Source organism: Oncorhynchus clarkii, chromosome 1, assembly GCF_045791955.1.
Source record: "Oncorhynchus clarkii lewisi isolate Uvic-CL-2024 chromosome 1, UVic_Ocla_1.0, whole genome shotgun sequence".
NCBI classification, from domain to species: Eukaryota; Metazoa; Chordata; class Actinopteri; order Salmoniformes; family Salmonidae; genus Oncorhynchus; species Oncorhynchus clarkii.
Genome location: NC_092147.1, coordinates 953,286 through 978,654, shown reverse-complemented (window position 1 = coordinate 978,654; position 25,369 = coordinate 953,286). Strand labels below are relative to the sequence as shown.

The 25,369-nt window shown below is 45.6% G+C and overlaps 1 protein-coding gene across 3 annotated transcripts in view; it reads left to right on the top strand.

Moving 5' to 3' along the window:
• The window catches only part of LOC139411867 (protein Jade-3-like), a 34,709-nt gene extending 9,374 nt beyond the window's left edge, over positions 1-25,335 (top strand). The window contains exons 2-11 of one of the 3 annotated variants that reach the window (XM_071158650.1): positions 4,580-4,639; positions 5,433-5,515; positions 5,700-5,857; positions 5,958-6,148; positions 13,050-13,261; positions 16,032-16,199; positions 17,511-17,627; positions 18,068-18,604; positions 22,258-22,375; positions 22,947-25,335. In XM_071158650.1, coding sequence (XP_071014751.1) covers positions 4,591-4,639; positions 5,433-5,515; positions 5,700-5,857; positions 5,958-6,148; positions 13,050-13,261; positions 16,032-16,199; positions 17,511-17,627; positions 18,068-18,604; positions 22,258-22,375; positions 22,947-23,953 — 2,640 coding nt within the window. In that variant the 5' untranslated portion in view covers positions 4,580-4,590 and the 3' untranslated portion in view covers positions 23,954-25,335. Of the gene's footprint in view, positions 1-4,579; positions 4,640-5,432; positions 5,516-5,699; positions 5,858-5,957; positions 6,149-6,256; positions 6,277-6,553; positions 6,962-13,049; positions 13,262-16,031; positions 16,200-17,510; positions 17,628-18,067; positions 18,605-22,257; positions 22,376-22,946 lie in introns of those variants that run through there. The other 2 variants (XM_071158800.1, XM_071158727.1) reach the window with 2 other exon arrangements.
• Positions 25,336-25,369: the final 34 nt, after the last annotated feature.

The window sequence follows — 25,369 nt, the reverse complement described above, 5'->3', positions numbered from 1 at the left end:
TCAAAGTGGAATTATGTTTTTAGAAATGATTACAAATTTAATGAAAAGCTGAAATGTCTTGAATCAATAAGCATTCAACTCCTTTTTGATATGTCAAGCCTAAATAAGTTTGAGGAAACATTTGCTTAATAATTTGCATGGACTCACTCTGTGTTTGTGTTTTAACATGGTTTTTGAAAGACTTCCTCATCTCTCTACCCTGCACATACAATTATCTGTAAGGTCCCTCAGTCCAGCAGTGAATTTCGAATCAATTTTTATTTGTCACATGCAAGTAGTTTAGTAGATATTATTGTGGGTGTAGTGAAATGCTTGTGCTTCAAGCTCCGAAACTGCAGTAATATCTTAACAGTTTCACAGCATATATCCCCCAAAACATGTACATCTAAGATAAACAAATATATATACATACACTACCGTTCAAAAGTTTAGGGTCACTTAGAAATGTCCTTGTTTTTGAAAGAGAAACATGTAAAAAAAAGTCAATTTTAAAATAACATCAAATTGATCAGAAATACAGTGTAGACATTGTTAATGTTGTAAATGACTATTGTAGCTGGAAACGGCTGATTTTTATGGAATATCTACATAGGCGTACAGAGGCCCATTACCAGCAACCATCACTCCTGTGTTCCAATGACACGTTGTGTTAGCTAATCCAAGTTTATCATTTTGAAAGGCTAATTGATCATTAGAAAACCCTTTTGCAATTATGTTAGAACAGCTGAAAACTGTTGATTCTGATTAAAGAAGCAATACAACTGTCCTTCTTTAGACTAGTTGAGTATCTGGAGCATCAGCATTTGTGGGTTCGATTACAGGCTCAAAATGGCCAGAAACAAAGACCTTTCTTCTTCCTTGCTGAGCGACCTTTCAGGTTATGTCGATGTAGGACTCGTTTTACTGTGGATATAGATATTTTTGTGCCTGATTCCTCCAGCATCTTCACAGGGTCCTTTGCTGTTGGTCTGAGAATGATATGCATTTTTCGCACCAATGTACGTTCATCTCTAGGAGACCGAACGCGTCTCCTCCTGAGCAGTATGACGGCTGCGTGGTCCCATGGTGTTTATACTTGCGTACTATTGTTTGTACAGATGAACGTGGTACCTTCAGGAGTTTGGAAATTGCACCCAAGGAGGAACCAGACTTGGAGGTCTACAATTTTTTTTCTGATGTCTTGGCTGATTTCTTTTGATTTTCCCATGATGTCAAGCAAAGAAGCATGGAGTTTGAAGATAGGCCTTGAAATGCATCCACAGGTACACCTCCAATTGACTCAAATTATGTCAATTAGCCTATCAGAAGCGTCTAGAGCCATGACATAATTTTCTGGAATTTTCCAAACTGTTTAAATGCACAGTCAACTTAGTGTAAGTAAACTTCTGACCCGCTGGAATTGTGATACAGTGAGTTATAAGTGAAATAATCTGTCTGTAAACAATTGTTGGAAAACTTACTTGTGTCATGCACACAGTTGATGTCCTAACCGACTTGCCAAAACTATAGTTTGTTAACAAGAGATTTGTGGAGTGGTTGAAACACTTAGGTTGGAGTCATTAAAACTAGTTTATGTAAACTTCCGACTTCAACTGTATATGAGTTGGGAGATGCACTATTTACAAACAATTAGTGATTAAGATACTCTAGTATAGAGTACAGTTTAAACATATGAGATGAGTAATGCAAGATATGGAGACAATATTGAAGTGGCCAGTGATTCCTAATCTATGTCTATAGGCAGCAGCCTCTGATGTGCTGGAGATGGCTGTTTAACAGTGGTGTAGTATAGAATGCAATACCGTATATACGTATGAAATGGGTGATGCAATATGTAAACACAATTTAAAAGTGACTAAGATACTGTAGAATAGTGTGGAATACAGTTTATACATATGCGATCAGAAATGCAAGATACGGAAACATTATTAAAGTGGCTAGTGATCCATTTATAAATGTGGCCAGTGATTCCTAATCTATGTCTGTAGGCAGCCGCCTCTGATGTGTTGGAGATGGCTGTTTAGCAGTCTGATGGCCTTGAGATAGAAGCTGTTTTTCAGTCTCTCGGTCCCTGCTTTGATGCACCTGTACTGACCTCGCCTTCTGGATGATAGCGGGGTGAACAGGCAGTGGCTCGGGTGGTTGATGTCATTGATATTTTTGGCCTTCCTATGGCATCGGGTGGTGTAGGTGACCAGGAGGGCGGGAAGTTTGCCCCTGGTAATGTGTTGGCAGAACGCACCACCCTCTGGAGAGCCTTGCGGTTGCGGGCGGAGCAGTTGCCGTACCAGGCTGTGATCCAGCCCGACCGGATGCTCTCGATTGTGCATCTGGGAAAGTTAGCGTTTTAGGTTTTAAGCCAAATGTCTTCAGCCTCCTGAGGTTGAATAGGTGGTGTTGTGCCTTCTTCAACACACTGTCTTTGTGGGTGGACCATTTTAGTTTGTCTGTGATGTGCACGCCGAGGAACTTGAAGCTTTCCACCTTCTCCACTGCGGTCCTGTCGATGTAGATGGGGGGGTGCTCCCTCTGCTGTTTCCTGAAGTCCACAATCATCTCCTTTGTTTTGTTGACGTTGAGTGAGAGGTTATTTTCCTGCCCTCACCTCCTCCCTGTAGGCTGTCTCATCGTTGTTGGTAATTAAGTCTACCACTGTTGTCGTATACAAACTTGATGATTGAGTTGGAGGCATACTTGGCCACGCAGTCATGGGTGAATAGGGAGTACAGGAGGGGGCTGAGCACGCACCCTTGTGGGGTCCCATTGTTGAGGATCAGCGAAGTGGAGGTGTTGTTTCCTACCTTCACCACCTGGGGGCGTCCCGTCAGGAAGTCCCAATTGCACAGGGCGGGTTCAGACCCAGGGACTCAAGCTTAATGATGAGCTTGGAGGGTACTATGGTGTTGAATGCTGAGCTATAGTCAATGAACAGCATTGTTACGTAGATGTGCCTCATGTCGAATGGGACAGAGCACTGTGCAGTGTGATGGCAATTGCATCGTCTGTGGATCTATTGGGGTGGTAAGCAAATTGAAGTGGGTGTCAGGTAAGGTGGAGGTGATATGATCCTTGACTAGTCTCTCAAAGCACTTCATGATGACAGAGTTATTAATTACACTTTGGACATCGAATGTTCCTGAGTGGCCTAGTTAGTTGACTTAAATCGGCTTGAAAATGGCGGTCTAGCAATGATCAACAAGCAACTTTACAGAGCTTGAGGAATGTAACGAATGTGCAAATATTGTACAATCCAGGTGTGCAAAGCTCTTAAACTTACCCAGAAACACTCTGCTGTATCACTGCCAAAGGGGATTCCAACATGGTGACTCGGGGTTGAATACTTCCCTAATCAAGATATATTTGTTTTTTTATTTTTAATATTTTAGTATTTTTCTTCCACTCTGACAGTGTTTTGTGTAGATCGTTGACGAAAAATTACACATTTAAATCCATTTTAATTCCACCTTGTAACAACAGAATGTGTTCAAAGTCGAGGGGTGTGACTACTTTCTGAAGGGACTGTATCTAATGCAGACATACGTTTTGTAGGCAAACGCCTCGATGACACCGACAGTCACTGCATTTTGGTACACCGGAAGTAAATACATTTCCAACGGAATGTTGCGTTTGTCCTGCAGAGTGTGTCCTGCAGAGTGTGTCCTGCAGAGTGTGTCCTGCAGCGTGTGTCCTGCAGCGTGTGTCCTGCAGCGTGTGTCCTGCAGCGTGTGTCCTGCAGCGTGTGTCCTGCAGCGTGTGTCCTGCAGAGTGTGTCCTGCAGTGTGTCCCGCAGCGTGTGTCCCGCAGCGTGTGTCCTGCAGAGTGTGTCCCGCAGCGTGTGTCCCGCAGCGTGTGTCCCGCAGCGTGTGTCCCGCAGCGTGTGTCCTGCAGCGTGTGTCCTGCAGCGTGTGTCCTGCAGCGTGTGTCCCGCAGCGTGTGTCCCGCAGCGTGTGTCCCGCAGCGTGTGTCCTGCAGCGTGTGTCCCGCAGCGTGTGTCCCGCAGAGTGTGTCCTGCAGAGTGTGTCCTGCAGAGTGTGTCCTGCAGCGTGTGTCCCGCAGCGTGTGTCCCGCAGCGTGTGTCCCGCAGCGTGTGTCCTGCAGAGTGTGTCCTGCAGCGTGTGTCCCGCAGCGTGTGTCCCGCAGCGTGTGTCCCGCAGCGTGTGTCCTGCAGCGTGTGTCCCGCAGCGTGTGTCCCGCAGAGTGTGTCCCGCAGAGTGTGTCCCGCAGAGTGTGTCCCGCAGCGTGTGTCCCGCAGCGTGTGTCCTGCAGAGGCAGTTGCAGTATGTTCTGTGTGGTGCCTACGTTGCATAAATCCAACCTATGCATCAAACTGTATGTGTAGACTTGACAGAAATAGAATCAGAAGGTGAATGTTGAACTTTTGTTGCACATATCCATTATGTTGGATTACATAATGAAGAAAGTTTGACTCCAGAATTTTACGCTGCGGATCTGATGGAGGCCTAATGCTCCCCTGAATGTTTCTAAGTTGACGCTAGTACAAAGGCCCCATTCTGAAAGCTATTCTGGCTCTTAGCTCTGTCATGTCTTCTACCTCTGATGTCTCCTCTTCTCCCTGTAGGATCCGTGAGGATGAAACGGCTCAGGTCTTCAAGCAGCAGTGACAGTTCTGACAATGAGAGTGAGTTCCAACTGTCTTTACATCATGACACGATGATACCCACGACAGTCATTCAGAATAACATGCTGTCTGTAAACAGAGAAAGGCTTTAAATGTTTTTTAACATGAACCGCTCTACCCCCTCTTCCTCTCGCTAAAGCCTTCCGCGTACTTTATGTCGGCGAGTTCGGAGTGAACTGAACCAGTCACATACTCCCGTAAAAGACCTTCGCTTGAAAAATGATTTTAAACTGCAATAGTACTAGTTGTCCATTTTGGGACGCCGTATACAAATTCTCAAAATAATCTGAATTAATCTAAGATATCTCAAGAAATCTGTCATTCATTTTGAAGTTGTTGCCGAGGAGCTCTTAGTCATCAGATGTTTGGTTCAGTATTTCTCAAGTGGAAACGATTAGTGTCTCGTTGAATGACCACCCACTTCATTGGAGAATCCCTCCTGTTAACCAATCACAAAGTGGTGTAGACTTTGGATACAGGCTGGGGGAAAAACTTTGCCGAAGACCAAATCGAATAAAAACATCACAATGTCATAATATTTGTACGAACTGTTCCAGATGGGAAGAAGGCAAATGCCTTAAACCTCTCTACCCCCCCCTCCCTCTATCTCTCTCTGCCCCCCCTCCCTCCCTCTACCTCTCTAACCCTTCTACACCCTCCTCTACCTCTCTCTACCCCCCCCCCCCTCTATCTCGTTCTAACACCTCTCTACCACCTCGTTCTACCTCTCTCTAACCCTTCTACACCCTCCTCTACCTCTCTCTAACCCCCCCCTCTACCTTGTACTCCCCAGGTCCTTCCACCTCCTTCTGCTCCTCCAACAAGTATGGAAGTAAACCTGGAACCCCCGCCTCCGTGCCCAAGAAACCAGCAGAGGTACGCCATGCTGCCGTTCCTGTCCTGCACACCTCACGTCAGCTTCCTGAGTGTTTTGTCCCAAATGGCACCCTATTCCCCACAGGGCTCTGGTCAAAAGTAGTGGACTATGTAGGGAATAGGTTATCAATTGGGACACAGACAATGTAATGTGTGTATTTGTGTCTCCTCTACTCCTCTCTAGGTGTTCAGGAAAGACCTGATCAGTGCCATGAAGCTGCCAGACTCTCACCATGTCTCCCCTGAAGACTATTACCTGCTGGGGGACACCTGGAGACAGGAGTGGGAGAAGGGGGTGCAGGTGCCCGCCTTCCCTGAAACCATCCCACAGCCCTCCATCAGGTAATCACGCCTCCACTAGTCTCTGTACCTCAGGATGCTGATTTCTCTGAGTAATAGCCACTGCTAGCCTCTCATTGTGTCTGCGTGCATCTGTCTGTAGGAACATAGCGGAGAAGCCTAAGGAGGTGTTGTTCACCCTACAGAAGAGGTATATCCAGTGTTGGAGCCAGGCCTCGACAGAGACGGGTTACGTTAACATCAAGGAGCTGGCTGAGGCCATGTGCTCTTATGACCTGGATAACATGGACCTCTACTGGCTGCAGGCACTCAACGCTGAACTGGGACACATGGGTAAGGACTCAACGCTGAGCTGGAACACATGGGTAAGGACTCAACGCTGAACTGGGACACATGGGTAAGGAGTCAACGCTAAGCTGGGACACATGGGTAAGGACTCAACGCTGAGCTGGAACACATGGGTAAGGAACACAACGCTGAACTGGGACACATGGGTAAGGACTCAACGCTGAGCTGGGACACATGGGTAAGGACTCAACGCTGAACTGGAACACATGGGTAAGGAACACAACGCTGAGCTGGAACACATGGGTAAGGAGTCAACGCTGAACTGGGACACATGGGTAAGGAGTCAACGCTGAACTGGGACACATGGGTAAGGACTCAACGCTGAGCTGGGACACATGGGTAAGGACTCAACGCTGAACTGGAACACATGGGTAAGGAACACAACGCTGAACTGGAACACATGGGTAAGGAACACAACGCTGAGCTGGAACACATGGGTAAGGAACACAACGCTGAGCTGGGACACATGGGTAAGGAACACAACGCTGAGCTGGAACACATGGGTAAGGAACACAACGCTGAGCTGGAACACATGGGTAAGGAGTCAACGCTGAACTGGAACACATGGGTAAGGAACACAACGCTGAACTGGAACACATGGGTAAGGAACACAACGCTGAGCTGGGACACATGGGTAAGGACTCAACGCTGAACTGGGACACATGGGTAAGGAACACAACGCTGAGCTGGAACACATGGGTAAGGAACACAACGCTGAGCTGGAACACATGGGTAAGGAACACAACGCTGAACTGGAACACATGGGTAAGGAACACAACGCTGAGCTGGAACACATGGGTAAGGACTAGTGGTCGACCGATTATGATTTTTCAACGCCGATACCCATTATTGGAGGACAAAAAAAGCCGATACCGATTAATCGGACACTTTTAAAAATGTATTTGTAATAATGACAATTACAACAATACTGAATTAACTTATTTTAATTTAATATAATAAATCAATTTAGCCTCAAATAAATAATGAAACATGTTCAATTTGGTTTAAATAATGCAAAAACAAAGTGTTGGAGAAGAAAGTAAAAGTGCAATATGTGCCATGTAAGAAAGCTAACGTTTCAGTTCCTTGCTCAGAACATGAGAACATATGAAAGCTGGTGGTTCCTTTTAACATGAGTCTTCAATATTCCCAGGTAAGAAGTTTTAGGTTGTAGTTATTATAGGAATTATAGGACTATTTCTCTCTATACCATTTGTATTTCATTAACCTTTGACTATTGGATGTTCTTATAGGCACTTTAGTATTGCCAGTGTAACAGTATAGCTTCCGTCTCGCTCTTCCCTGGGCTCGAACCAGGAACACAACGACAACAGCCACCCTCGAAGCAGCGTTACCCATGCAGAGCAAGGGGAACAACTACTCCAAGTCTCAGAGCGAGTGACGTTTGAAACGCTATTAGCGCGCACCCCGCTAACTAGCTAGCCATTTCACATCACATCGTTACACCAGCCAAATATCGGGAGTTGATAGGCTTGAAGTCATAAACAGCAGAGCTGCTGGCAAAACACACGAAAGTGCTGTTTGAATGAATGCTTATGAGCCTTCTGGTGCCTACCATCTCTCAGTCAGACTGCTCTATCAAATCATAGACTTAGTTAAAACATAATAACGCACAGAAATACAAGCCTTTGGTCATTAATATAGTCAAATCCGGAAACTATCATCTCGAAAACAAGACTTTTATTATTTTAGTGAAGTACGGAACCGTTCTGTATTTTATCTAACGGGTGGCATCCATCAGTCTAAATATTCCTGTTACATTGCTCAACCTTCAATGTATGTCATAATTACGTAAAATTCTGGCAAATTAGTTCGCAATGAGCCAGGCGGCCCAAACTGTTGCATATACCCTGACTCTGCGTGCAATGAACGCAAGAGAAGTGACACAATTTCACCTGGTTAATATTGCCTGCTAACCTGGATTTCTTTCAGCTAAATATGCAGGTTTAAAAATATATACTTCTGTGTATTGATTTTAAGAAAGGCATTGATGTTTGGTTAGGTACACATTGGAGCAACGATACGCACCGCATCGATTATATGCAACGCAGGACACGCCAGATCAACTAGTAATATCATTCACCATGTGTAGTTAACTAGTGATTATGATTAAGTTTAATGCTAGCTAGCAACTTACCTTGGCTTTTTACTGCATTTGCGTAACAGGCAGTCTCCTCGTGAGGCAGGTGGTTAGAGCATTGGACTAGTTAACCGTAAGGTTGCCAGATTGAATCCCAGAGCTGACAAAGTAAACATCTGTCGTTCTGCCCCTGAACAAGGCAGTTAACCCACCGTTCATAAGCCGTCATTGAAAATAAAAATGTGTTCTTAACTGAAGCTAAATCGGCAATTTTGGGACACATGGGTAATGGTGTGGGGGGGGAGAAGAACATTAGCTAGGACACATGGGTAATGGGGGGGGGGGGAGAACATTAGCTAGGACACATGGGTAATGGGGGGGAGGGGGGTAGGGGAGAGGAACATTAGCTAGGGCACATGGGTAAAGGGGGGGTAGAGAAGATTAACATTAGCTAGGACACATGGGTAATGGGGGGGTAGAGAAGAGGAACATTAGCTAGGACGTGTGTGTGTGTGGGGGGGCATTGTTTTAGCCTGTTTCTCTAAAGCCTCTCCTTGTTCTCTCAAATCATCATCACATTTCCTCACTTCTCTCTGATGTGTTGGTAAGGAAACTGGAGGCGACCAAGGATAGACTTTACACTATAATGACAAAGCAATAACAGGTCTTCTTGGGTATGACGCCACAAGCTTGGCACGCCTGTATTTGGAGAGTTTCTCCCTTTCTCAAGGTCTGTCAGGTTGGATGGGGAGCATCGCTGCACAGCTATTTTCAGGTCTCCAGAGATGTTAGATCGGGTTCAAGTCCGGGCTCTGGCTGGGCCACTCAAGGACATTCATAGACTTGCCCCGAAGCCACTCCTGCGTTGTCCTGTTGGAAGGTGAACCTTCGTCTCCCAGGCTGAGGTCCTGAGCTGGTTTTCTTCAAGGATCTCTCTGTACTTTGTTCTGTTCATCTTTCCCTTGATCCTGACTAGTATCCCAGTCCCTGCGGCTGAAAAACATCCCCACAGCATGATGCTGCCACCAGGCTTCACGGTAGGGATGGAGCCAGGTTTCCTCCAGACGTGACGCTTGGCTTTTAGGCCCAAATAATTCAATCTGGTTTCATCAGACCAGAGAATCTTGTTTCTCATGGTCTGAGAGTTCTTTAGGTGCCTTTTGACAAACTCCAAGTTTTTACTGAGGAGTGGCTTCCGTCTGACCACTCTACCGTAAAGGCCTGATTGGTGGAGTGCTGCAGAGATTGTTGTTCTTCTGGAAGGTTCTCCCATCTCCACAGAGGAACTCTGGAGCAGTGTCTGTGACCGTCGGTTTCTTGGTCACCTCCCTGAGGACCTTCTCCCCCGTTTGCTCAGTTTGGCCGTCTCAGAGCTCTACGGACAATTCCTTAGACCTCACGGCTGGATTTTTGCTCTGACATGCACTGTCAACTGTTGGACCTTTTAAATAGACAGGTGTGTGCCTTTCCAAATGTTGTATTTTTATTTAACCTTTATTTAACTAGGCAAGTCAGTTAAGGACAAATTCTTATTTACAATGACGCAACAGGCCTCCTGCGGGGGCTGGGATTAAAATAAATTAAATAAAAATATATGACAAACACACATCACGAGAAGAGAGACAACACTACATGAAGAGAGACCTAAGACGACAGCACAGCATGGTAGCATCCCATGACGACAACATGGCAGCAACACTACATGGTAGCAACACAAAACAAGGTATAAACATTGGGCATAGACAACAGCAAGAAGGTAGAGACAACACATCATGCAAAGCAGCCACAACTGTGTGTCCATGATTGAGTATTTGAATGAAGAGATACAACTGTCCAGTTTGAGTGTTTGTTGCAGCTCGTTCCAGTCACTAGCTGTAGCGAACTGAAAAGAGGAGCGACAGAGAACTATAGAGTGCAGTGATGTCCTATAAGGAACATTGGTGGCAAATCTGATGGCCGAATGGTAAAGAACATCTAGCCACTCGAGCACCCTTACCTGCCGATCTATACATTACGTCTCCGTAATCTAGCATGGGTAGGATAGTCATCGGAATTAGGGTTAGTTTGGCAGCTCGGGTGAAAGAGGAGCGATTACGATAGAGGAAACCGAGTCTAGATTTAATTTTAGCCTGCAGTTTTGATATGTGCTGAGAGACGGACAGTGTACCGTCTAGCCATACTCCCAAGTACTTCTATGAGGTGACTACCTCAAGCTCTAAACCCTCAGAGGTAGTAATCACACCGGTGGGGAGAGGAGGAATTCTTCTTACTGAACCACATTACCTTAGTTTTGAAGGTGTTCAGGACAAGGTTAAGGGTAGAGAAAGCTTGATGGACACTAAGAAAGCTTTGTTGTAGAGCATTTAACACAAAATTCGGGGAGGGGCCAGCTGAGTATAAGACTATCATCTGCATATAAATGGATGAGAGAGCTTCCTACTGCCTGGGCTATGTTGTTGATGTACATTAAGAAGAGCTAGGGGCCTAGGATCGAGCCTTGGGGAACTCCCACTCTTTGAGAGAGGTAGTGAGCAAACCAGGCCAAAGACCCTCAGATACCAATACTCCTTAGCTGGCCCACAAGAATGGAATTGTCTACTGTATCAAAAGCTTTGGCCAAGTCAATAAAAATAGCAGCATGTCATTGCTTAGAATCAAGGGCAATGGTGACATCATTGAGGACCTTTAAGGTTGCAGTAACACATCCAGAACCTGAGCGGAAACCAGATTGCATACCCAAGAGAATACTATAGACATCAAGAAAGCCAGTCAGTTGATTATTGACAAGTTTCTCCAACACTTTTGATAAACAGGGCAAAATAGAAATAGGCCTATAACAGTTAGGATCAGCTTGATCTCCCCTTTTGAATAAAGGACGAACCATGGCTGCCTTCCAAGCAATGGGAACCTCCCCAGAAATGAGAGACAGGTTAAAAAGGACAGAGATAGGCTTGGCGATGATAGGGGCAGCAACCTTAAAGAAGAAAGGGTCTAAACCATCTGACCCAGATGTTTGTGGGTCAAGTTTCAGGAGCTCCTTTAGCACCTCGGACTCAGGGACTGCCTGCAGGGAGAAACTTTGTAGCGAGGCAGGGGAAAAAGGGGGAGGAGCATCAGGGATAGTTGCATTAGAAGGGGTGGGAGATGAGGACATGTTGGACAGGCAAGGAGGCATGGCTGAGTCAAATAGGAATCCTGACTTAATGAAGTGGTGATTAAAGAGCTCAGCCATGTGCTTCTTGTCAGTAACAACCACATCAACATTAGGGACATGAGCAGCTGTGAGGTGGAGGGTTTATTCTCCAGGTCTTTAACCGTTTTCCAGAACTTCTTGGGGTTAGACCCACAGAGAGACAACTGCTCCTTAAAGTAACTGACTTTGGCCTTTCGGATAGCCTGAGTGCACTTTTCTAATTTGCCTGAACGATAGCCAGTCAGCATGACTATGCGTGTGCCAAGCCTTTCGCCAAATGCAATTCTTGAGGTAGAGTAACTCTGCCAGGTCACGGTCGAACCAGGGGCTGAACCTGTTTTTAATTCAAATTTTCTTTATGGGGGCGTTTGTTAACAATACCACTGAAAATATCAAAAAATAAGGTCCAAGCGTCTTCGACAGAGGGGATCACGCTGATTCTATACCATTTTACAGAGGCCAGGTCATGAAGGAAGGCTTAGTTAGTTTTTTACCAAGCGTCTATGACAAATCAGGACAGGTCATTTCACTGTGCTGCCCTTACGAACACAGGCTGTAAAACCGTGATCACCAAGGTCATTACAGAAAGGTATCAGTCTGGTGTTATCAGGATTATTTGTGAGGAAAATATCGAGGAAGTAGCCTTTTCTGGGTGTTTGGAGTCATACCTTGTGGGATTGGTGATAATCTGAGAAAGATTTAGGGAGTCCCATTGCTTTAGGACTTGGTAATATGGTTTAAGCATGTCCCAATTTAGGTCACCAATCATGTTCAATCAATTGCATTTATCACAGGTGGACTCCAAGTTGTAGAGACATCTCAAGGATGATCAATGGAAACAGGATGCACCTGAGCTCAGTTTTGAGTCTCATATCATATGGTGTGAATACTTATGTAAATAAGTCATTTGTTTATTTTATTTTTAATACATTTGTAAAACTTTCTAATAACCTGTTTTGGCTTTGTCATCATGGGCTATTGTGATGTCATTATGGGCTATTGCGATGTCATTATGGCCCATTGTGGTGTCATTATGGCCTATTGTGGTGTCATTATGGGCTATTGTGGTGTCATTATGGGCTATTGTGGTGTCATTATGGGCTATTGTGGTGTCATCATGGGCTATTGTGATGTCATCATGGGCTATTGTGATGTCATTATGGGCTATTGTGATGTCATTATGGGCTATTGCGATGTCATTATGGCCTATTGTGGTGTCATTATGGGCTATTGTGGTGTCATTATGGGCTATTGTGGTGTCATTATGGGCTATTGTGGTGTCATTATGGGCTATTGCGATGTCATTATGGCCTATTGTGGTGTCATTATGGGCTATTGCGATGTCATTATGGGCTATTGTGTGTAGATTGACGGAAAACAGTTAATACATTTAGAGTAAGGCCTGTCTATATAAGGCTGTAATGTAACAAAATGTGGAAAAGGTCAAGTGGTCTGAATACTTTCCGAATGCACTGTATGGCCTTAGAGAAAAGAGGGAGGTTTGGAGCTCTCGCAACAGTGTTCTGACTAGGTCTATTCCCAAGACCTGTAGAGGAGCTATGTTTTGATTGGTGTATTATTCTGTCTCCCAGGGGAGGGGCCTGTAGACGAGTTGACGCTGGAGCGCACCATTGAGGCGTTGGAGCGTCATTGCCATGACAACATGAACCACGCCATCGACACCGTAGAAGGGCTGGGCATCGAGTACGACGAGGATGTCATCTGTGACGTGTGTCGCTCCCCCGACAGCGAGGAGGGCAACGACATGGTCTTCTGTGACAAATGTAACATCTGTGTTCACCAGGTAAGAACCTACAATCACTGATTTTGCGCATAGCGGCTATTTTGAAGAAGGCTTTAATTGCAATGAGAGTAATGTGGTTGTTTTTATATACATTAGTTAAATGCACTGGTTATAAGTCGCTCTTGATTAAGTGCTAATTAACTCTTAATTAATACTTTTTTCTACACGTACCCAGTTCTCTGACATTCTCTCATCCCTCAGTTGAACCCTTCTTCATCATAAATACATCTAACCCACTGTGTTAACCCACTGTCAATTCAATTTAAGGGCTTTATTGGCATGGGAAACTTATGTTTACATTGCCACAGCAAGTGAAATGGATAATAAACTATACAAAATTAACAGTAAACATTACACTCACACAAGATCCAAAATAATAGAGACATTACAAATGTTATATTTAATATATACAGTGTTGTAACGATGTGCAAATGGTTAAAAGTACAAAAGAGAACATAAATATGGGTTGTATTTACAATGGTGTTTGTTCTTCACTGGTTGCCCTTTTCTGGTGGCAACAGGTCACACATCTTGCTGCTGTGATGGCACACTGTGGTATTTCACCCAGTAGATATGGGAGTTTATCAAAATTGGATTTGTTTTCGCATTATTTGTGGGTCTGTGTAGTCTGATGGAAATATGTGTCTATAATACGGTCATACATTGGGCAGGAGGTTAGGAAGTGCAGCTCAGTTTCCACCTCCTTTTGTCGGCAGTGGGCACATAGGCAGACCTGGCTCTCAAGAGAAGACAGGCTATGGTGACCTTTCTTAATAGCAAGGCTATGGTCACTGAGTCTGTACATAGTCAAAGCTTTCCTTAACTTTGGGTCAGTCACAGTGGTCAGGTATTCTGCCACTGTGTACTCTCTGTTTAGGGCCAAATAGCATTCTAGTTTGCTCAGTTTTTTTGTTAATTCTTTCCAATGTGTCAAGTAATTATCTTTTTGTTTTCTCATGATTTGTTTGGGTCTAATTGTGCTGCTGTCCTGGGGCTCTGTGGGGTGTGTTTGTGAACAGAGCGTCAGGACCAGCTTGCTTAGGGGACTCTTCTCCAGGTTCTTCTCTCTGTTGGTGATGGCTTGGTTATGGAAGGTTTGGGAGTCGCTTTCTTTTAGGTGGTTGTAGAATTTAACAGCTCTAGCGGGTATCGGCATAATTCTGCTCTGCATGCGTTATTTTGTGTTTTACGTTGTACACAGAGGATATTTTTGCAGAATCTCAATTTGGTGAATTCTTGATTGGTGAGTGGACCCCAGACTTCACAACCATAAAAGACAATGGGCTCTATGACTGATTCAAGTATTTTTAACCACATTCCTAATTAGTATGTTGAAATGTTGTTCCTTTTGAATGCATAGGAGACCCTTCTTGCCTTGTCTCTCAGGTGGTTCACAGCTTTGTGGAAGTTACCTGTGGCGCTGATGTTTAGGCCGAGGTATGTATAGTTTGTTGTGTGCTCTAGGGCAACGGTGTCCAGGTGGAATTTATATTTGTTGTCTTGGCAGCTACCCTTTTATGGAACACCATTATTTTAGTCTTAGAGATTTACTGTCAGGGCCCAGGTCTGTCAGGGCCCAGGTCTGTCAGGGCCCAGGTCTGTCAGAATCTGTACAGAAGATCTAGGTGTTGCTGTAGGTCCTCCTTGGTTGGGGACAGAAGCACCAGATCATCAGCAAACGTTTGACTTCAGATTCTAGTAGGGTGAGGCCGGCGGCTGCAGTTCGAGTCGGGTGAGGCCGGCGGCTGCAGTTCGAGTCGGGTGAGGCCGGCGGCTGCAGTTCGAGTGCCCTCGCCAAAATCGTTGATATATGTTGAAGCGGGTGGGGCTTAAGCTGCATCTCTCTCACCCCACGGCCCTGTGGAAAGACATGTGTGTTTTCCCAATTTTAACCGCACACTTGTTTTTGTAAATAGATTTTATAATGTCGTATGATTTTCCCCAACACCACTTTCCTTCACTTTGTATAGCAGACCCTCCAAATTGAGTCAAAAGCTTTTTTGAGATCAGCAATGCATGAGAAGACTTTGCCTTTGTTTTGGTTTGTTTCTTTGATTTGACATTTGCTCAGTACATTGTTTTCACTGAGGAAATGTATGAGTCTGCTGGATTTTCCCAAGGTTGCTGTTGACGCATATCCCACGCTAGTTATTGGGGTCAAATTTGTCTCCACTTTTGTGGATTGGGGTGATCAATCCTTGGTTCCAAATATTGGGGAAGAAGCCAGAGCTGAGGATGATGTTAAGGAGTTTAAGTGTGGCCTGTATATTTGATAATTTCATTGAGGGTACCATCAACACCACAGGCCTTTTTGGGTTGGAGGGTTTGTATTTTGTCCTGTTGTTCATTTCAATGTAATTAGAGAATCCAGTGGAATCTGCTAGTCTATAATAGTTGATTCTTCTAAGATTTGTATTTGATCATGTCTATGTTTTTGCTGTTTGTTCTTTGTTATAGGGCCAAAAAAATGGAGAAGTGGTTTATCCATACATCTCTGTTCTGGATAGATAACTCTTTGTGTTTTAGTGTTTTCCAATTTTCCCAGAAGTGGTAGTCTATGGATTCTTCAATTACATTGAGCTGATTTCTGTCGTGGTGTTCCTCCCCACCCGTAGTGTATTTCTGTATTGTTTTAGTGATTCCCCATCCTCAGGTCTCCTCTGCCTGTTAACCTACTGTCTATCTCCTGCCCAGGCGTGTTATGGTATAGTGAAGGTACCATGTGTAGTCCTAACTCTCTCTCCCTGCCCCCCCCCCCCCCCCTGCCCAGGCGTGTTATGGTATAGTGAAGGTACCAGATGGTAACTGGCTGTGCAGGACGTGTGTCCTGGGCATCGACCCCCAGTGTCAGCTGTGCCCCATCAAGGGAGGGGCGATGAAGGCTACGAGGGCGGGCACCAAGTGGGCACACGTCAGCTGTGCCCTGTGGATCCCTGAGGTAAAAATTAACACCTTTTTATGCATTTATCTGTCTGTCAGAATGTGGTGTTAAAACAGTAAAGCTGACTGACGGTCCCGTGTATCTCTAGCTGACTGACGGTCCCGTGTATCTCTAGCTGACTGACGGTCCCGTGTATCTCTAGCTGACTGACGGTCCCGTGTATCTCTAGCTGACTGACGGTCCCGTGTGTCTCTAGCTGACTGACGGTCCCGTGTGTCTCTCGCTGACTGACGGTATGGTCCCGTGTATCTCTAGCTGACTGACGGTACGGTCCTGTGTATCTCTAGCTGACTGACGGTACGGTCCCGTGTATCTCTAGCTGACTGACGGTCCCGTGTATCTCTAGCTGACTGACGGTACGGTCCCGTGTATCTCTAGCTGACTGACGGTCCCGTGTATCTCTAGCTGACTGACGGTCCCGTGTATCTCTAGCTGACTGACGGTACGGTCCCGTGTATCTCTAGCTGACTGACGGTACGGTCCCGTGTATCTCTAGCTGACTGACGGTCCCGTGTATCTCTAGCTGACTGACGGTACGGTCCCGTGTATCTCTAGCTGACTGACGGTACGGTCCCGTGTATCTCTGGCTGACTGACGGTACGGTCCCGTGTATCTCTGGCTGACTGACGGTACGGTCCCGTGTATCTCTCGCTGACTGACGGTACGGTCTCGTGTATCTCTGGCTGACTGACGGTACGGTCCCGTGTATCTCTGGCTGACTGACGGTACGGTCCCGTGTATCTCTGGCTGACTGACGGTACGGTCCCGTGTATCTCTAGCTGACTGACGGTCCTGTGTATCTCTCGCTGACTGACGGTACGGTCCCGTGTATCTCTCGCTGACTGACGGTACGGTCTCGTGTATCTCTAGCTGACTGACGGTACAGTCTCGTGTATCTCTAGCTGACTGACGGTACGGTCTCGTGTATCTCTGGCTGACTGACGGTACGGTCCCGTGTATCTCTGGCTGACTGACGGTACGGTCCCGTGTATCTCTGGCTGACTGACGGTACGGTCCCGTGTATCTCTGGCTGACTGACGGTACGGTCCCGTGTATCTCTAGCTGACTGACGGTCCCGTGTATCTCTCGCTGACTGATGGTACGGTCCCGTGTATCTCTCGCTGACTGATGGTACGGTCCCGTGTATCTCTAGCTGACTGACGGTACGGTCCCGTGTATCTCTAGCTGACTGACGGTACGGTCCCGTGTATCTCTAGCTGACTGACGGTACGGTCCCGTGTATCTCTGGCTGACTGACGGTACGGTCCCGTGTATCTCTGGCTGACTAACGGTCCCGTATATCTCTAGGTGAGCATCGCGTGTCCAGAGAGGATGGAGCCCATCACCAAGGTGTCTCACATCCCCCCCTCCCGCTGGTCTCTCATCTGCAGCCTCTGTAAACTGAAGACTGGAGCCTGTATACAGGTGAGTTTGGTGGTTGGACTGTGTGTTTCTGAACATATTTAGGTGACTAGATATCACAAGTCTCTTGGTTTGTTGTTCACACTCGTAGTGTCTTAGTTTGTAGTATAGTGTGGTTTAACTTTTGTATTGGCTCGTGAAGTGTGTATTAACTCAGGGGTTCTCAAATTTTTAGAGACCCCTTCTGTGATAGTTAATTAATCAGGCCCCCCCCTCCTAATGAGAACACAACTGCAGTGAGATAGAAATAAGATAAGGAGTGTCACTGTGGCAGTGCATGGCCATCCGAACCAAGTCTCGGGCCCTTGTTAGTAATATTCATTAAAAAATTACATGCAAAAAAAAAAAGTTATATATATTTTGAAATCTGCCTGCGGACCTCCTGCAGGAGCTCACTTTGACAACCCCGGAGTTAATGAACCTTGTCCTCCTGCATCCCTCAGTGCTCAGTGAAGAACTGCACCATCCCGTTCCATGTGACGTGTGCCTTCGAGCACAGCCTGGAGATGAAGACTGTCCTGGATGAAGGAGACGAGGTGAAGTTCAGGTCCTACTGCCTGAAGCACAGCAAGCCCAAGAACCAGGCCTCCTCCGACCCACCAGCCCCCGGCCTCAGCCCCTGTCAGCCATCCCACAGCAAGCAGTCCAAGGCAGGGGAGCCCGGCTCCGGTCTCAGTCCGGCCCGGTCCAAACCCCCCGTAGACCCAGAGAGGGGGGGCCTGAGGGCCCAGAGGTTGCTAGAACTAGAGGAGGAGTTTTCTACTCTGATTCACCCTGAGGAGCTGGCCCTGAACCTGGGCCTCCCTCCCAGCCTGCTGGACTTCATCTACCAGTACTGGAAACTGAAGAGGAAGAGCAACTTCAACCGTGCTCTGCTGCCCCCTAGTGAGGAGGAGGGTAACCTGCTGCTGTTGCCTCATGAAGACAGCATCCACACACGGATGAGGATGTTCATGCACCTCCGACAGGACTTAGAGAGGGTTAGTATTACTTATATTGTATTTAATATAGATATACACGGAGTATACAAGCATAAAGAACACCTGCTCTTTCCATGACAGACCGACCAGGTGAATCCAGGTGGGAAGCTATGATCCCTTATTTATGTCACTTGTTAATTCCACTTCAGTGTAGATGAAGGGGAGGAGACGGGTTAAAGGAGGATATTTAAGCTTTGAGACAGTTGAAACATGGTTTGTGTACACTACCGTTCTAAAGTTTGGTCACTTTAAATGTCATTGTTTTTGAAAGAAAAGCAAATTGTCCATTAAAATAACATCAAATTGATCAGAAATACAGTGTAGACATTGTTAATGTTGTAAATTACTATTGTAGCTGGAAACGGCAGATTTTTTATGGAATATCTACATAGGCGTACAGAGGCCCATTATCAGCAACTATCACTCCTGTGTTCCAATGACACGTTGTGTTAGCTAATCCAAGTTTATCATTTTAAAAGGCTAATTGATCATTAGAAAACCCTTTTGCAATTATGTTAGCACAGCTGAAAACTGTTGTTCTGATTTAAAGAAGCAATAAAACTGTCCTTCTTTAGACTAGTATCTGGAGCATCGGCATTTGTGGGTTCGATTACAGGCTCAAAATGGCCAGAAACAAAGACCTTTTTTCTGAAACTCGTCAGTCTATTCTTGTTCTGAGAAATGAAGGCTATTTCATGTCAGAAATTGGGATTAGCTAACAACGTGGAACACAGGAGTTATGGTTGCGGACATGTATGTACATCTATATCTATCTACATCTAAAATCAGCCGTTTCCAACAACAATAGTTATTTTAATGGACCAAAAATATGCTTTTCTTTCAAAAGGACATTTTGGACATTTGTAAGTGACCCCAAACTTTTGAACGGTAGAGTATGTGTGCTATTCAGAGGGTGAATGGACAAGACAAAAGATTTAAGTGCCTTTGAACGAGGAATGGTTGCAGGCGCCAGGCGCACCGGTTTGTGTCTAGAACTGCAATGCTGCTGGGTTTTTCACACTCAACCCTTTCCCGTGTGTATCAAGAATGGTCCACCACCCAAAGGAAATCAAGCCAACTTGACACAACTGTAGGAAGCATCGGCGTCAACATCCTGTGGAACGCTTTACCGCCTTGTGGAGTCCATGCCCCGACGAATTGCACCTTGTTCTGGGGACAATAAAGAACACTCTAAAATGGGCAGTTTTATCACACAACACAATGCCACAGATGTCTCAAGTTTTGAGGGAGCGTGCAATTGACATGCTGACTGCAGGAATGTCCACCAGAGCTGTTGCCAGAGAATTGAATTTTCATTTCTCTACCATAAGCTGCCTCCCAACGTCATTTTAGAGAATTTGGCAGTATGTCCAACCGGCCTCAACCCCAGGACCTCACATCCGGCTTCTTCACCTGCGGGATCGTCTGAGATCAGCCAGTTGATGAAACTGAGGAGTATTTCTGTCTGTAATAAAGCCCTTTTGTGATGGAAAAACGCATTCTGATTGGCTGGGCCTGGCTCCCCAGTGGGTGGGCCTATGCCTTCCTAGGCCCACCCATGGCTGCGCCCCCCTACCCTGTCATGTGAAATCCATAAATTAGAGCCTTATTTATTTCAATTGACTGATATCCATATAGAGTACGTTCAAAAGTATTCAGAGCCCTTCCCCCTTTTTCCACATTTTGTTATGTTAGACTTTATTCACATTTTTTTTTATCCTCATCAATCTACACTCAGTATCCCATAATGACAAAGCAAAAACAGGTTTTTAGAAATTTGTGTAAATTTATCTTAAAAAACAGAAACGGTATTTAAATAAGTATTCAGACCCTTTGCTACGAGACTCGAAATTGAGCTCAGGTGCCTCCTGTTTCCATTGATCATCCTTGAGATGTTTCTACAACTTCATTGGAGTCCACCTGTGGTAAATTCAATTGATTGGACATGATTTGGAAAGACACACCTGTCTATGTAATGTCCCACAGTTGACAGTGCATTTCAGCATTGAAGGTCCCCAAGAACACAGTGGCCTCCATTCTTAAATAGAAGTTTGGAACCACCAAGAACCACCAAGACTAGTCAGGATCGAGGAAAAGATGAACGGCGCAAAGTACAGAGATCCTTGATGAAAACCTGCTCCAGAGCACTCAGACCTCAGACTTGGGTGAAGGTTCACCTTCCAACAGGACAACGAACCTAAACACACAACCAGGACTAGGCAGGAGTGGCTTCGGGAAAAGTCTCTGAAGCCACTCCTGAGTTGCTCAGCCAGAGCCCAGACTTGAACCCTATCGAACATCTCTGGAGAGACCTGAAAATCACTGCAGCAACGCAGAGAAGAATGGAATAAATTCCCCAAATACAGGTGTGCCAAGCTTGTAGCATCATACCCAAGAAGACTCAATACTGTAATCACTGCCAAAGGTGCTTCAGCAAAGTACTGAGTAAAGGGTCTGAATATATGTGTTAATGTCATATTTCAGTTTTTTATATTGAATACATTTGCAATTTTTTTTTTACCTGTATTTGCTTTGTCATTATGGGGTGTTGTGATGTCATTATGGGGTGTTGTGATGTCATTATGGGGTATTGTGATGTCATTATGGGGTATTGTGATGTCATTATGGGGTGTTGTGATGTCATTATGGGGTATTGTGATGTCATTATGGGGTATTGTGATGTCATTATGGGGTATTGTGATGTCATTATGGGGTATTGTGATGTCATTATGGGGTGTTGTGTGTAGATTGACAAGGGGAAAACATTGTATTTCATCCATTTTAGAATAAGGCTGTAATGTAACCAAATGTGGAAAAAGAAAAGGGGTCTGAATACTTTCTGAATGAATTGTAAAATTGTTAGATGTTGAGTTTCTATTTTTGTTCAGTATAGTTCTATGAACTCTGAGCTCTGTCATATCAAGATCTGAGTTGGGTGCTTCTATGGGATGGCAGGTAGCCAGGGGTTGCCGTTTCTAATCCAGGATCTTACAGGACTAATCTGTCACCGTGTTGTTCCCTGCAGGAGAGGAATTCGGTTATGGGCCCGTACATAATATAACCTTCCCTTCAGAATGTAAAAAGTTAAGCAAGGAATGAGAGTAGGCTGCCACCGTAACAGGGAGGGGGAGGGTTACGGTGTTGGGGAGGGTGACAGAGGTTAGGGCTCAGGTCTCTGGAATGGTTAGGGGTCAGGCCTGGGGGCCAAAGAGGTTAGGGGTCAGGCCTGGGGGCCAAAGAGGTTAGGGTATATAAAAGTGCTTCAAAAAGCTGGAATATTGGGGGTGGGGAATGAGTGCAATTCAGAAGAGCTCAAATCTCTTGAGGGAAGAAAACAAATTCAATTCCTGTAGATATTCCCTCAAAGTTAAGCTAAAATAGGCATATGAAGAATTGTTTCCATCACACAAGTTTTACTAAATCCACACACAAGTAATCAAATGTAAAAAGAATTATACAAGGATCCAACCAAAAAAATGGAATAATAATCATGACAAGTACAATAGATCTGTATAGCTTAACCTCTAAATCAATTCATTTATCCCAGGGGAGATGGAAACTATAAAACAGCCACCAGATGGAGACAGATTGCTGGGTGGCTTAGGGTGAGTGTTTGTTAGCTCACCTGACGGCCGTGTTGTGTCCCACTACAGGTGAGGAACCTATGTTACATGGTGAGTCGGAGGGAGAAGCTGAAACTGTCTCAGAGCAAGGCCCAGGAGCAGATCTTCAACCTCCACGTCAAACTGCTCAGCCAGGAGATCTCCGCTGGTAAGATTTGTGTGTGGCCGTATCCGAATAACCATACTTGCATAATGGGTATTTTGGATATGTGAAAAAATAACATTTTATAGTATGTGAAATTATTATGCTTTATAGGCCAGGATGTCATACTCATTTATGCATTAAAAAAATTATATATTTTTTCAACTAGGCAAGTCAGCTGCGCTACTCGGGAGCGATATCCCTATGGGGCTAGTTAGTGACCATCAGTAAATTAAAGTACATGGGACAATATTATAAAATGTCAATAGCTCCAAATTTCAATGACTTAACCTCAAACCAACTATAAATAGTAAAAAAATCATATTAACAAGACAACTAAAAGATATCTTCTCATTGTGTAATTTATTGACGGCCCCTAACTAGCCCCAGAGCTAGGCTGCTCTTATTGACTCTCATTTGTAGTCAGTCATGGCCACTGCATTTCTTTCTGATTGGCCCTCATGGTGGTGTGGGAGGAGAGGGGAATAACCCATAATTCTGATTGGCCCTCATGGTGTGGGAGGAGATGGGGACTAACCCATAATTCTGATTGGCCCTCATGGTCTTTTCTCTTCAGGTCTGCCGGTGGACAGCATGTTGTTCCGGCCTCCTCCCAGAATCACCCTGACGCTGAAGATGCCCAAAGTGTCGCTGGGTAACGGGAAGACCGGCTCCAAGTCAGGCAACGGCCCCCTGTGTCCAGATAACAGCGGGAACGTTCACCAACGCAGTGGGGGAGGGAAGGGGCTAGGGAAGGGGGGGGGGCTGGGGAAGGGTAAGGGGGGAGGGTTAGGTAAAGGAGGAGGGAAGCCTCAGCTCCATGGGCGAGGCAAGAGAGAGGAGTGCTCCAATGGCAGCCTGCTGTCTGCTTCAGGTCAGTCACGTAGGGAGGGGAGTAATGCCACTGGACCAACACTGACTAACCGTGCTGCCAGGGGCTCAGCCCTGACCATTAAACAGACTGGCAAGCCTCTAATGGGTAAATCGTTGACGCTCCACCCTGCCCTACATGGCCACCCTTCCAATGGAAACGGCAAACTGGACCAGGAGCGGACAGGCCCCGTCCCTAGATCCAACGGCGTGATGGAGAAGATGGTGGGCGTGGCCCAGAAGGACAGCTCTTGTCAGACCCCCAGCGAACAGGAAACCAGCGAGGGTTCAGGGGTCAAGGCCAGCCAATCAGTCAGCTTCAGTGATTCCACCATGGAGCACTTCAGCCGGTCGTTCAAGGAGGCGACGGTCAGCTTGGTGCGGACCACAGAGGACCTGCGGGGGGACAAGGTGTCCCAGGAGGGTAAAGGCACCAGATCAGCCCAGGACCGACCCTGGGCCAAACCAGTTCCCGGAGTCCCCAAGGGACTCGGTGGTACCAGATCAGCCAAGGACCGACCCTGGGCCAAACCAGTTCCCGGAGTCCCCCAGGGACTCGGTGGTACCAGATCACCACCCTACAAGGAGACGGATGGATACTGCCCTGACCTGGAACTCAGTGACTCAGAGCCAGAGGCTAAAGGTCAGAGGTTGAGGCAGGGTAGGGTAAAGCAGAGCCTGGGGGGGTCCAGTAGGACCTCAGTACAGAGGTGACAGCCATGACATGACCTTTGCCCCGGCTCTGTCTGAGCGAGCAGCTCTCTGGTCATGGGGCAGAGCCAGAGCCCCTACAATGGCTGGGCCATCTTTCTATTGTACACAGGGACAGGAGCACAGGACTGCTGCATGACAGGCGTCCTGACCCAGATCATCACCTCAGTTGGACTCTAAGCCACATGTCTTCTTTAATGGATTTTTGTTCTCTCTCCCTCTATGCTCGGTGTGAACGGAATGCCCTTGGACTGTCTCCTGATTAAACTACTTGTCTGTTTATTTCTGTCTTCTTTGCTCTGGCTAGAAATGATTAGAGCCTGAATGATGGGGGTTTCTTTTTTTGGGGACACACACACACACACACACACAACTTACTGATGTTGATTTGAGTGTTTTACATCAGAGAAATTAAAGTGTAATTTTTCCACACTGAAGTCTCGTAAATTGCCATCCAAAATTAGCAATTGTCAAATGTCGATTTTCATCCTATTGGTCGTGCTCTATAAATGATTTTCTGTTCTGTACTCAACCTCCCTATCTAGGTTAACATCTACATAATAGGTGAATCTACTCAACCTCCCTCTCCTTTTCTCTCGCTCTTTTGCGATCTCTTGAACTGCCAGCATTAGCATCTCTTGAACTGCCAGCATTAGCATCTCTTGAACTGCCAGCATTAGAATCTCTTGAACTGCCAACATTAGAATCTCTTGAACTGCCAACATTAGAATCTCTTGAACTGCCAGCATTAGAATCTCTTGAACTGCCAGCATTAGCATCTCTTGAACTGCCAGCATTAGCATCTCTTGAACTGCCAACATTAGAATCTCTTGAACTGCTAGCATTAGAATCTCTTGAACTGCCAACATTAGAATCTCTTGAACTGCTAGCATTAGAATCTCTTGAACTGCTAGCATTAGAATCTCTTGAACTGCCAACATTAGAATCTCTTGAACTGCCAGCATTAGAATCTCTTGAACTGCCAACATTAGAATCTCTTGAACTGCTAGCATTAGAATCTCTTGAACTGCCAACATTAGAATCTCTTGAACTGCTAGCATTAGAATCTCTTGAACTGCCAACATTAGCATCTCTTGAACTGCCAGCATTAGCATCTCTTTAACTGCCAGCGTTAGCATCTCTTGAACTGCTACCTATCCTTTCACATCATTTCAGATGAGGAGACTGTCGTTCAACAGCCAGTTCTTCCGTTAGTCTCCATTTCCAGAGTTGGACAGAGGGAGTGTTGTATCTCTTTAAGGGAATCATTGTGTTCAATAGCGCACATGTTTTTGATATGTATGAATATGAAATTCACTGACTGTGTATTGGTATGATTTTGTATCCTTTTTACTAGGGAATAAATAGTATATTTAATCAAATTCGATATTTGGTGACATTTTTGACCCCTGGAACAGA